Raw genomic sequence first — 13,758 nt, 5'->3', positions numbered from 1 at the left:
ATGCTAAGGGTTTTCCTTTATTTTCCAAGTTCCACAATATTGACATATATGCATGATGTTTATTGTGATCATCCAATATGCCTTTGTTAAAAACATTGCTTTTCACTAAATCTCAATCCTTCCAAATTATTCTAAAACTACAAGACCCTAGAGGAACAAATGGGAAATTGCTGATTGGAATGTCACAAAATGGAATCATTTCTTAAGACCTATCTTGTTTGGGGATAGTAAGATGCATATTGTTCCTTACCAGGACTTTCCATGTCTCATTTCCATCCAAATATTTAAGGATCCACTTGACAACAAGAGCTATTTCATGTAGCCTCAAATCTTTCAAATCTAATCCCCTTAAATCTTTATCTAGACAAAACCACTACCATTTGACAAAGTGATTCTTCCTAATTAAATCTTTATCTAGACAAAACCACTACCATTTGACAATGTGATTCTTCCTAATTCTTTTTCCATGTGTCTCTTAAAAGTTCCTATTTTTTTGTTTTGAATCTCATTGATTTTAAAGCTATTGAAAAGCTAAAGAAAATAATTTAATATAATGTGTAGGTGTATAAAATTTTCTAGGAAACCTAGATTCTTCTTACCAAGGATACGAATTGGCTATTTCAATCATCTAGTTTACTCTTAATCTTGCTTTTGATCCATAGATGCATGTCTCTCACACAAGTATTGAGTGAAAAAAAGATACCTAGATATCTAACTTGCTTGGAGGTTCCTCCCCACTAGAATTTATACTTTGCAAACTAATGTAGGGGTGTTGGCAATATGTGTTGTCATTGATGTCAACATGATGTTTGACAATATGTGTTGTCATTGAGGAGATGAATGTACTATATGTTGTGGTCATTAGTGAATTTGATAATGTGTGTTGGGCATATGTGAGAGTAGTTGTGCCAATTAAGATTGTGCAAAGATATATAATATATTTCAGAATTTTATCAAGTATATTCATGGTAGTATATCAATCCGGATACATGGTATGCATTGATACACATGATTTATGGTTTTATTATAAGATGTAGTCACTTTGATTGGTATCTATATGTTCAACTAGTTGGTTGATTGTTGAGATCAGTTTCATACTTGACTGATTTGTCTATGTATTGAAGAGTATGTTTCCCTTTGTTTGTGGAGAAGTAATTTTGTCTGCATATTGCCACATTGCATGCTTTGGGTGTTTAGTTCAAGAGTTAAGCTAAAATGTATGTAAGGTTTCTTCCTAATAGTTTTCATGAAATTCACATTTGTATGAAAAAATTTACAAGGGCCTATCCTTCGGATCAGAGCTTGTTAGTATATTGTATCTCTATTGGCTCTCTAAAACGCTCTACATTCTTTCATAATGTTTTATATAAATGTATCGTTTTGGTGATCTTTTAAGGATGATATTTTGGATTAGTGATATGAGCTCTAGAAACCAAATCGACATTTCCTTCTCAAATCAATTTTGTAGTCGTTCATCCTATGTCCAAATTGATAACAATAGAAGCAATGACCAACACAATATGAGTTAAATTTAAAAAAAGACTTTTTACCAACAAATGGTGAAGTTTTCGAGCATGTTTATTTGACCTCTTGCATGCATATTTGAATCTGACCTGTTGAAAGAGGATTTTTTATTTCGGACTATGAAAAAAGCAGCAGCAACACACTTAACCTTCTTGAAATATCTTCTTGTTTTACTCAACTCCTCAAGAGCACTTATGAGCTCACCTTCCAGGTCCACTTCAGCTTGAATGTCTTCATCTTCATTATCTTCATCAACCGGTTCATCTAGTGCCGTAAAGAGATTTGTTTTTCTTTCATCCTCACAGCAATCATTTTCTGAGGCACTTTCTTCATCTTCATCTGAGGCACTTAGCTCGGAACAAATAAATTCAATAGACTTGTACAACTACAATAGTGCAAAGGGGAAAGCAATAAGTAACAACTACAATAGTGCAAAGGGGAAAGCAATAAGTAACACATTGCACGGGGAAAATGCATAGAATTCTTATATATATAAAGAGCTATGCACAATGAATTTATCTTGTTTTTCCTGTCTACTAAATCATAACATAGCCCAATTTAATATCCTACTTCTAACCGGAGTCACCGTCTCTTAACTTGACCCAAACTCTCTGTTTTCGACGAGTACGTAATTGCTGTTTCATAAGAGACTGAGTTGATACCAATCATCACTAAACTTAGTAATTAGTCATGCCTGCTTATTTGGAGAAGTTCGTTTGCCTCATTCTCATTTAAAAATAAATAGAAATTGAACCTCTTTATTCAAAGTTTATTTACATGAACAAACTTTAATAAATTAAAATATTAAAAATCTAAACAACCTAACTATTACAATTTTTTAAAGACGGGAGATTGCTTATTTTATCTTAAGATGCTACTGCATCAAACATCTTAAAAAAGAGTTCCACAATTTAAAGCCAGACCTATTTCTAATATAGATGATGAGAGAGCCGAGGCTTGAGCATAACCTCCAAAGGCACTGCCCTTGGCATTACCAAACTAACCCCTTCATTCATGTCAAGAACTCTTCCATCTGGAACAAACCAATCAAAGCTCTGCAACAAACTTGCAAGAGTTGTTTGCACCATACTCATTGCCAAAGAAGTACCAGGACATCCTCTTCTCCCTGCTCCAAATGGGATCATGTCAAAGTCATTCTCTGTAATTTGGACGTTGCTTATCTCTCTCTCCTTCCCCATAAAACGTTCTGGTTTAAAATCCAATGGTTTGTTCCACACGTTGGGGTCCCTATGAATTTCCCATGCATTTACCATCAGTATTGTTTCCGCAGGAATATGGTAGCCTCCCACTGTGCAAGCCTCTTTAGATTTGTGTGGCAACAACAAAGGCGCTGCTGGATAAAGACGAAGAGTCTCTTTCACTATTGCTTGCAGGTATGTTAGTTGGGGTATATCTGACTCCTCGACCAATCTCCTCCTTCCAACTTTAGAATCAAGTTCCTCCTGCGCCTTCCACATTACATGGGGATGTCGCAATAACAAAGACAATGCCCACTCTAGGGTAACTGAAGATGTATCAGAGCCTGCACTAAACATAATCTGGCAAGAAAAAGAGGTACAATACAATCAAAACTTGCAAAAAGCTATTTTGGTTGCATTATATGGATCATTCAAATGGGGGATGGATGGCTGTTCAGCGGTCAAGATGTACCATGGTATTCATGTCTGAATACTAACTGGATAAAATTGTAAATAAAAAATGTCACGTAAAAAATTGTAAACGAAAATGTGGAAAACTGGCAAAGTAAAAACACTTACAATAGCAGTTGATTTAATAAAAGCATCTTTATCAAGAATTGCTTCACCATTCTTCTCTGCCTGTGAGATCAGCACATCAATGAAGTCGTCCATCTCTTCCTCGTCTTTTAATCCTTTCTCCCTATGCTTCTCCACAATTCTCTGCATATACAAGTCTAGATTCTTATGTACATTCTTCATAGCCTTCTCATATCCTTGCAAATCAAACCACTTCAACCAGGGAATATAATCCCCAATATTAATTACTCCATTAAGCACAAAGAATTCTTCGATCAGGTGGATAATCAAATCCACCGAAATTCCCGATTCCTCTCCGAAGTACTTCTCATCTATAATCATAGTCATCAGAATATTAAAAGTCAATCTTGCCAAAACGCTTCTCATGTTAACAATACTCTGCAATTGTGCCTGCTGAAACAAAGAATTGACTGCTTGATATATTTCTTGCCTTCTCTTGGTTCCGAAATCTTGGATTCTTTTCGGAGTCAGAATCTCAAGTACACAGATTTTTCTAGCATTTCGCCAATAGCGGCCATAAGGAGCCCAACCCATTATATAATTATTGTAACCCAAATACTGACCTTGTGCAAGAGAAGGGCGAGATGCAAAAGACTTGTCATTCACCGTCAAACATTCTTTGGCTAAAGCTGAAGAACTTATCACTAAAACTGGGCGGCTACCGAATTTGAGATGCAGAATAGGTCCATACTCTTGTGAGAGGGAACTTAGAATCTGGTGAAGTGGCCTGGTTTTATCTATGAGAAGATGAAAGTGGCCAATTATAGGAAGAGCTCTGGGGCCTGGAGGGAGATGGATCCTATGGCGTTTCAGTAGAATTGTTGCCACAAGTAGCATTGTGGCAGCTCCTACCAACATAACAGACATAGTAGAAGATGATATGTCTCTGAATACTTCCATTGTTCAAACTTCTTTGTTTTCTTAATATTATGTTGCGTATGACTCTATATATTGAATCTTGGGCTGGAATTCCTACCTTGCAGAAAAGTCAACAATCAGTATTCAAGATGAAAGCTATCAAGAATTCGTCACCAGGCAGTATCGTATTCAAATTAGAATTTTGAGGCCATACGCGTGGCATAGAATACTAATTCAGCATGGTTGACAAAGTAGCAAGTTGATTTTAATTTGCTTTACATTTTGCGTCCTATGACATAGGCCGATGACTTCATTTTGCTCAAAACGAAAATTATTGCCTATGAAATGGTTTTTCTTTGTTTCTCACTAAAAAGATTCTAGATTGTAAACATTTTGCGCTGTTTTTCTCATATGATCATTTTTAACACAATCAATTTTCTTTACTAGTTGAGGTTTCATTAAATTTCCATTAGTGTATTCACATTAGATTTTTCAATTTTTTATTTATTATATCAAATTAAAACATCTTTATGTAAATTACGGTTAAATTAATCAAAATTCTAGAAGTTCTTTCTAATTAAATCTGTTATACTAAAACAAAGCAGTTCCAAGTGTATTTTGTTTAAATTTGTCACTTTATGTGAATTATGGTTAAATTAATCAAAATTCTAGAAGTTCATTCTAATTAAATCTGTTATACCAATTCAAAACATCTTCATGTGGACTATGTTTAAATTGGTGAACAATCTAGAAGCCCCTTCTAGTTAGATCCATTACAATGTATCAAAACATCTCGATGTTGACTAGATTTAAATTGGCTAAAAATCTAGAAGCAACCTTGAATAAAATATTCAAATTTAATACTATGAATAGGATTGGGTAATTAATTTAAGGGTCTATCTTGTATAAGGTGTTGGTCAAAAACATGATTTTTGGATTTACACTTATAATCATAACTTTTGCTCTTATTTATTTTCCTTTTTGTTTACTTTTTTATTTTTTATTTTTGGTATGGACTTGGACATCAACACTTTTAAGACTTTCTCTTCACCACAATATCTTTATGTAAACCTTTAGACAAATTATTTTAAATTCTTTTGGAGATTTTAATCCTTGGCTACCTTCTCACACAACTTTTCTCCCCTAAAAATTGAATCCTTCATTCTTAGTGTGAATTTCTCCCTCAACATCACTATCATATAGCATAATCTCTAGGCTAATTCTAATCTCCAATACATTTTGGTCAACTTGCAAACTTAAGATAAGATTTTGAATCAAGTATGCAAGGAACATATTCAATGCGACATGTGTTACAAGTTTGAGAGCATTTTTTTATCTAGGTGCAACAAATTACAATTGTAAAGGTTCATCATGATCCAATGGACAACTCTTTTGGTCTAGTTAATAGATTGTTGTATTGGTGTTGAAGCGTTTTACTCTCTATGTTTTGTTTGATGAAGTCTTTCCTATAATATTTGTTTGGTCCTCCATTAATATTACAAGGATGCCACAATGGAGCTGAAAATAATGGAAATTGTAATGATCTTCAAGAATTCCTTAGTTTTCTCATGAATCTGTTTACTTCATTTCAACAACCAAGTTCCTTAGCTCTGTGTTTTCTTATGCTTACAATTTCATTCGTTATTTTTGTTAATTCTACTTATAATTTGTTGACAAGTAGAATCTATTGTCGTGTTCACCAACTTGTTTGGTGTTTGATATCGAATTTTTTCTTCTTATTCTTGTTTTTTTATCTTTTTTTGTTTTTATTTATTCTCAAATATTTATTTGAATTAAAAAATAGTTTAGAAGGAACCAAGGAGAATGAGTTCACAAGTTTTGTAGTAGAGGGAAGTCTTTACAGTAGAAATTTTGAAGGAGTCTTCAAGAGAGAATTTTTCTTCTTCCATGCATGCAATATGGTGGGAAAACATTGTCTATATGAATTAAATTACATGTTATATCAAAGTATATATTGTAACTTGTTTTAGTTTTATTTTTATTAAATATAATTGTTGTGTTTAATATATTTTTATTTATAAATTAATAGGATTATCTATACCTAAAATTTGTTATTTTTTTCATTTATAAATATAATCACATCACTTTAATTCTTTCTTCATACACTTTCATAACTCAATTCATGTATTAAGCCAAGTTTAATCTTCCTATTTGTCAATAGCTATTAATATAGTTGATAGATTTCTCCTCCCTTTTCCCTTTTTCCTCTCAATTTATTTAATTTTTTCCCTTCCTTAATATGTTGGTTACGGTAGGAGCTACTTAGTTTAATCCCCTCAAATTGAGCTTCCTTAACCTTGTGATATATTTTGCCTTAGGAATTTTTAATATTAAATATAGTTTAAACACCATTTAGGTACATCAAAAACTACAAAAATTGGATCATCTCATCGAAGACCACATGAACCTATCATATATACTAACATATACTAACATATTTGTCATTAACCAACTATAAGATGTTGCTAATATGTAAATAATTAAAGAAACAAATAAAAAATGGTTAAATAAAAAATGGTTATAGTATGAACATAAATATGTAAATGTTACATAGACATACATACATTTTTTCTTATCCACATATGAGCTACTAATCTACTATCTAAAAGTTTATACCCTCACTATACAATTTCAAGTTTCTCCAACCAATTGAAGGCTCTATGGTTGACAAGTTCTCATTAGATATAACTGCCTAAACAATAGAATCTTCGCCATCATGGACATGGTACTATATTACATCATGTGTTCTAGTGGCTTTCTTTCATTTATCAGGGGCTGCATTTTTATTGTATCTCTTTAGGGGCTGCATTTTTATTGTATCTCTTTTGGAAGTCCATGAGTCCATTTAGGAATGGTGTGTTATCAAAATGGTTGTAAAGTTATGTATGTCCATATCTAATTTAATTCTTGTTGACTTGTGCAGTACCATGACTTAGTAAATTCATAAATTTGAATCTAGATATCTTCATTCTCACTTTAACCTACAATGCAACATTGTAAGATGAGTCTTTTGCAAGAATCAGTAAGAGACTTCCTAGTACCCTGAAGTAATTCTTATTCCTTCTTGTCAAAATATGCCACAAAATTTTAGTAGAAAATATTAGCCAAAAAAGATTGCTCTCTTTTTCCAACCCATTTACAAATCCAAATAATATTTATTTCTAGTTAAGAGTTCTCCCCAACCCAAAATATTGTAACAAAAAATATTCCATACTTCTTTTGCATAGAAATAGTAAAAAAAGAGACGTCTTATACTTTTAGATTGTCTACAAAAGCTAGACATTTTAAGATCAAAATGATTTATTTTATATGACAACTTTTTTTTAGAATCAACAACCATTTAAAACATATTATTTTGGTACAACAATATTAGACCAAAGATATTTGAAGAAATTTTGTCATTGCTTATCATTTATAGATAAGCCCCATTTTAGATTGAGGTATTCAGACATAGAAGTCATATTACATAATGTTTTATATACCATTATAGTGTTAAATTTTTAAATATTAGTACCATTATTCCATTTAAGTTGTTTCAAGGTCTCTTGTCCTATATACAATCTTTGTGTATTTGAATTACTCTCATGCTTCTCTAAGCATAGAGTAAGACCTCTAGTTGGAAGGAGGAAGATCAAATTCAAAGCTCATAGAGGCCATGACATAGGATGTCTATAAAGGTCTTGATCCCTATAGAGGACTAATTCTTAGCAAAACAACCTTGCAGTAATGCTAAGGGTTTTCCTTTATGTTCCAAGTTCCACCATGTTGACATATATGTAAGATGTTTATTGTGATCATCCAATATGCCTTTGTTAAAAATGTTGTTTTTCATTAAATCCCAAGCCTTCCAAATTCTTCTTAAAATTCTTCTTAAACTAGTGGACCGTAGAGGAACAATTGAGAAATTTTTGATTGGCAAGTCACAAATGTAATCATTTCTTAAGACATAACCTGTTTGGGGATAGTAAGATGCATATTGTTCCTTATCATGACTTTCCATGGCTCATTGCCATCCAAATATTTAAGGACCCACTTGACAACAAGAGCTATTTCATGTAGCCTCAAATCTTTCAAATCTAATCCTCCCAAATCTTTATCTAGACAACACCACTACCATTTGACAAAGTGATTCTTCCTATTCCTTTTTCCATGATATCTTAAAAGGTTCCTTTTTTTTTTTTCTCATTGATTTCATAGCTATTGAAAAGAACAAGAAAATAATTTAATATAAAGTGTAGGTGGACAATATTTTTTAGGAAACCTAGATTCTTCCTACCAAGGATGAGAATTGCCTATTTAAATCATCTAGTTTACTCTTAATGTTTCTTTTGATCCATAAATGCATTTCTCTCAGACAAGTATTGAGTGAAAAAGGGATACCTAGATATCTAAATTTGTTGGAGGGTCCTCCCCACTAGAATTTATACTTTGCAAACTAATCTAGGGGTGTTGGCAATATGTGTTGTCATTAATGTCAACATGATATTTGAAAATACATGTTTTGTCATTGAGGAGATGAATGTAATATATGTTGTGGTCATTAGTGATTTTAATGATGTGTGTTGGGTATATGTGAGAGAAGTTGTGCCAATTAAGATTGTTCAGAGATATATAATACATTTCAAAAGTTTATCAAGTATATTCATGGTAGTATATCAGTTCAGATATAGGGTATCCATTGATACACGTGATTTATGATTTTATTATAATATGTAGTCACTTTGATTGGTATCCATATCTTTAAGTAGGGTATCCATTGATACACGTGATTTATGATTTTATTATAATATGTAGTCACTTTGATTGGTATCCATATCTTTAAGTAGTTGGTTGATAGTTAAGACAAGTTTCATACTTGGTTGATTTGTCTAAGTATTGAATAGTATGCTTCCCTATGTTTGTGGAGAATTAATCTGCCCTTCATCTTGCTACATTGCATGCTTTTGGTGTGCAGTTCAAGAGTTAAGCTATGATGTTTATAAGGTTTCCTCCTAATAGTTTTCATGAAATTCACATTTGTATTAAAAAAAATACAAGGGTCTATCCTTCGGATCAGAGCTTGTTAGCGTATTGTATCTCTATTGGCTCACTACAACGCACTACATTTTTTCATAGTGATTGGTATAATTGTATAGTTTTGATGATCTTTTAAGGATGATATTTTGGATTAGTGATGTCAGTTCCAGAAACCAAATCAATAATACTCTCACAAAGAAATTTTGTAGTCATTCATCCTATGTCCAAATTGATTACAATAGAAGCAATGACCAACACAATATGAGTTAAATTTGAAAGGAGACTTTTTACCAAAAAATGGTGAATTTTTTAGCATGTCCATTTAACCTCTTGCATGCATATTTGAATCTATCCTTTTGAAAGAGGATTTCTTATTAGACTTTGAAGAATTTTCACAAAGAAATTTTGTAGTCGTTCATCCTATGTCCAAATTGATTACAATAGAAGCAATGACCAACACAATATGAGTTAAATTTGAAAGGAGACTTTTTACCAAAAAATTCTTAAATTTGAAAGGAGACTTTTTACCAAAAAATGGTGAATTTTTTAGCATGTCCATTTAACCTCTTGCATGCATATTTGAATCTATCCTTTTGAAAGAGTATTTCTTATTAGACTTTGAAGAATTTTTAGAAGTTTTGGTGTCCTTTGCTTGAACATTCAAATCCACACCTTTGCTTTTATATATTTGAATATGTCATGCAGTGATTAATTATCACAAGCATTGGAACTCTGACCAACTTCAAAACCCAGACTAGTACCATTATGAGATTCTCTCTGTTTGCTCAATATGTCTTCTAATCTAGTGTTTTCATATTTTTTAAGTTTCTTTCCAAGCTTCACAATTTCAGCCTCCAATCTTTTATATTCTTCAGGTCCTTGGATGTCAAATCAAACTTTGTTACTTCCGCCATTTTCTTTTTCTCTTTCAATTGTAGCTTCAAATAAAAAATCAACTGTTCCATAGTTTTGGTTTTGTTAATCAAGCTTTCCATCTCTTTCAAGGCTAGGTTTTTTTGAATATTTGCCTCCTTCTTTAATCTCTTAATCTCCTTGAGTGCATAGAACAATTCACCCTCAAGATCAATATCCACCATATCCGATTCACTACCCATTCCATATACAACATCTTGATCCACATTAGTACAAGTTTTGATTGCCATAAAAAAAACCTCAACTTCCTCACTTGCACAATCTTCAGAGTCACTATCAGAAACATCTACAAACAAACTCTTTATTTTTGGATAAAAGTTTCTTCTATTGTTAGATATTTTCTTTTTACCTTGTTTTATCATTGGTGTGTTCATCATCATTGAAATCAGCATAAGGGAATTTGGCTACAAAGTGTCCAATCCTTCCACAGTTGAAACATTTGAAAGGAATTTTACCCAAAGTGTCGAATCCTTCCACAGTTGAAACATTTGAAAGGAATTTTACGCTTATACTTTCCTGAACCCTTCATTAGTTTTCTTACACGATGAGATTATATGACTTCAAAATATAAAGGTACCTTACTATATTTATCAGCTTTGAATGATGTCTCTCTACTTGAGGATTCTTCTTTGCAAGTCCTCATTTCATATGTTGTAAGTGCTCCATGTAGATCATCTATGGAATACTTATCTATGTCTCTTTCTTCTTCTATGGCTGATATTGTAGAGTGAAATATGGTTGGCAAAGATCTTAAGACCTTCTTTACAACAACCTTGTCTTCCATTTCTTCTCCAAGCCCACAAATAGCATTTACTGTTTCATCAATTCTAAGAAGATAATCTATAACTTTTTCTTCTTCACTCATCTTTAATTCCTCAAACTTTCCTCTTAAGAGTTTAAATTTTGGCTTGCTTTACCCTATAATTTCCATGATAAATTCTATTTAATTTGTCCTATACTTCTTTGGAGGATTTACAATGCATAACTTTCACAAAAATATCTTTTGACAGTCCACATAGAATGGCATATTTTTTCTCTTGCATCAGTTTCATATTGTCTTTTACCATCAATATCAGTAGGAATAATATCTGGAACATTGTAACTATTTATAGCAGAACACTAGACATCTACAACTAGGAAGACCAAATAGGCTTGCATTCTCACTTTCCAAAAGGCATAATCATTTCCATCAAAAGAGGGGGCTTTAGCAACTGAGGACCCTTCTTGTGCAATAACAACCTATTCTCACTTTCCAAAAGGCATAATCATTTCCATCAAAAGAGGGGGCTTTAGCAACTGAGGACCCTTCTTGTGCAATAACAACCTGGATTCCACTGTTAGGACCAACCTTGGCTATTAAACCTCTACAAGAAAACTATGCTCCGATACCACTTGTTGGAATACTAGGGTCATTGAGATGGGGGTGAATCAATGATCGATAAAATAAACACTCTTAACCAATAAAACTTTAATACAATGATATGAAAATTTGCAACAGATCATAGGACAATATTAATAACATTTAATAAAACGATCAAGAGATTCAAAACAAATATTTAGCACCATGACACCAATATTTGAGTGGAAAACCTCTAACGGTGAAAAACCACTATGAACAAGTTTTATATTAGGCCTCACTTGCAAAAAATTCAAAGAACTGACTCTAGGAAAACCAACCCCTTAGAAGTTTTAGGAGCACCCACTTCAAGGAACACTAATCCCTTAGAAAAAAATAAAAACTTAGAACAATAAAAATTTAGAGGGTTAGTCTATTTCAATAGAAAGCAAATTGATACATAGTCACTCTTCTATTACAAACTTCCTCTTCAAGAATAATTCTTCAGTGAATCCAATAACAATTGGATATACAATGCCTAACTGTTACAGAAAAACTTTGGCACACTATTATTATCAAAACCCTCACTGCCAAAACCCTCACTGTCAAACCCTCACTGTATCAAAAAACAAACCAAAAATATCATGGATAATTTTAGATTGAACAAATTAATGCACTTCTGATTGTATTCATTGATTAAACATCTTCTTATTCTCTTTTAACTCCTTTGAGTTTCACCATCAATGTCTGCAACAATTTAGAAATCACTTTTTGTTTTATTTTAAAATTGTTATTGTTTCATTCTTCATATCATATGCACACACATCCACCGTATTTCTTCCTTTTTTCAGCTTCTTCTATCTGCACCTATAATCTTCAAAACCTTGTTATTTTGCTATCGGTATTATAAGGAACAATTACAAAACCTATCTACAAGAAAAGAACGAACTCATTAAATATTTTAAATTGTCTCTGTAAAACAGATGCTTAAGCATTCGATTATAAAAATGGTCTTAATGTATTTTTTATAATAAATTATTGTTATTCGTTAAGAGACGAAACATCTACAATAACATTGATATAGTTTTGTCATTTATTTTGCTGTCAAGTATCTTTGTTCCTTCTATTGCTGATCTCAGTTTATCCTGTCGCCCATTCTATAGGAGATAAAATCTTCAATATATCTGTACAAAAACCTCAGTTTGAAAAATATGATGCACATGATAACTATCCATTTACCACTCTCAACACCTCAGTCTATAAGATCGGGGTCAAAAATTGATTGTGGATTCAAGTTTCTATCATGATAAGTGTAAAATATAACACTGTTATTGCAGATTCGAAACAACATGCATAGACCAGTCTGCATTCCTGTGTGCTTTACAAATAATTGAGCATTGGACCTGTCTCAATATGATAACCAATAGATGATAACCACAATACACTTCACTATCTAAAACGCAACCACAACTTACACCATCGGATATTATGATCAAGTTGTCATAAATGATTAATAAAATCAAAACTGAACCAAAATGAAGTGTTATGAGCATGTATTCATGTATTTTCTTTACCAGCTTGTAATAACAATAACATACCCATATTACCATGTCTTTAAACTTATCCTATCACCTACATACCTTGTTTTTCACACACACTTATTGACATCAATGACAAACATGCCAAAGCTAACAAATTCCATCAATGAAGCAAATGTCTATCATCATGACAAAGTTTTTGAGATCAATCACAAGTCCATCAAAATATAGATAAACAAGATAGGTGAGGGCATTACATCCTCCTAATGAGAAAACATCGACGAAGCTAAACATAAATCTAACTTCAATAATTAACTAAGAACACAGAATCGACATCACCATAATAATCATAACAAACATATTATGTTCACTTATTATTAAAGAGAATTTTAATATCAAGAATGAAATAAGAAGCATGCAGTATCAAGAACACAAACAAGGCCATAAATATCTAATGCATTCAATAACAAAGGATGGATCAGAGAGGGGCATTACATTATTGCAAAAAGAGAAAGAAGAAATTGAAAATATAGAAGATACTAAGGTTGTTGCCACACCAACTAAATATTATAATACATATTTGGTAAAATGAGTGGGTTTTTCTAATTTTAGCAACACATAGATCACAGGAGATCACATAATTTTTTTTTGATTCGATGCTTTTGAATGAAGAGATCCAAAACCTTTCAAAGGTGGAGAAAATAATGTAACCATGGATTAATTATCGGGTCCACTA

General features: G+C 32.3%; 1 protein-coding gene across 1 annotated transcript in view; it reads right to left on the bottom strand.

Moving 5' to 3' along the window:
* Positions 1-2,242: 2,242 nt before the first annotated feature.
* LOC131043478 (cytochrome P450 81Q32) overlaps positions 2,243-13,758 on the bottom strand; it is a 47,278-nt gene continuing 35,762 nt past the window's right edge. The window contains exons 3-4 of the mRNA XM_057976678.2: positions 3,303-4,292; positions 2,243-3,083 (exon numbers count right to left, since the gene is read on the bottom strand). Coding sequence (XP_057832661.2) covers positions 2,454-3,083; positions 3,303-4,220 — 1,548 coding nt within the window. The 5' untranslated portion in view covers positions 4,221-4,292 and the 3' untranslated portion in view covers positions 2,243-2,453. The remainder of the gene's footprint in view (positions 3,084-3,302; positions 4,293-13,758) is intronic.

This window comes from Cryptomeria japonica, chromosome 11 (assembly GCF_030272615.1).
Source record: "Cryptomeria japonica chromosome 11, Sugi_1.0, whole genome shotgun sequence".
Lineage (NCBI taxonomy): Eukaryota > Viridiplantae > Streptophyta > Pinopsida > Cupressales > Cupressaceae > Cryptomeria > Cryptomeria japonica.
Note: the sequence above shows the minus strand (reverse complement) of the source record. Positions and strands in the feature narration are given on the sequence as shown.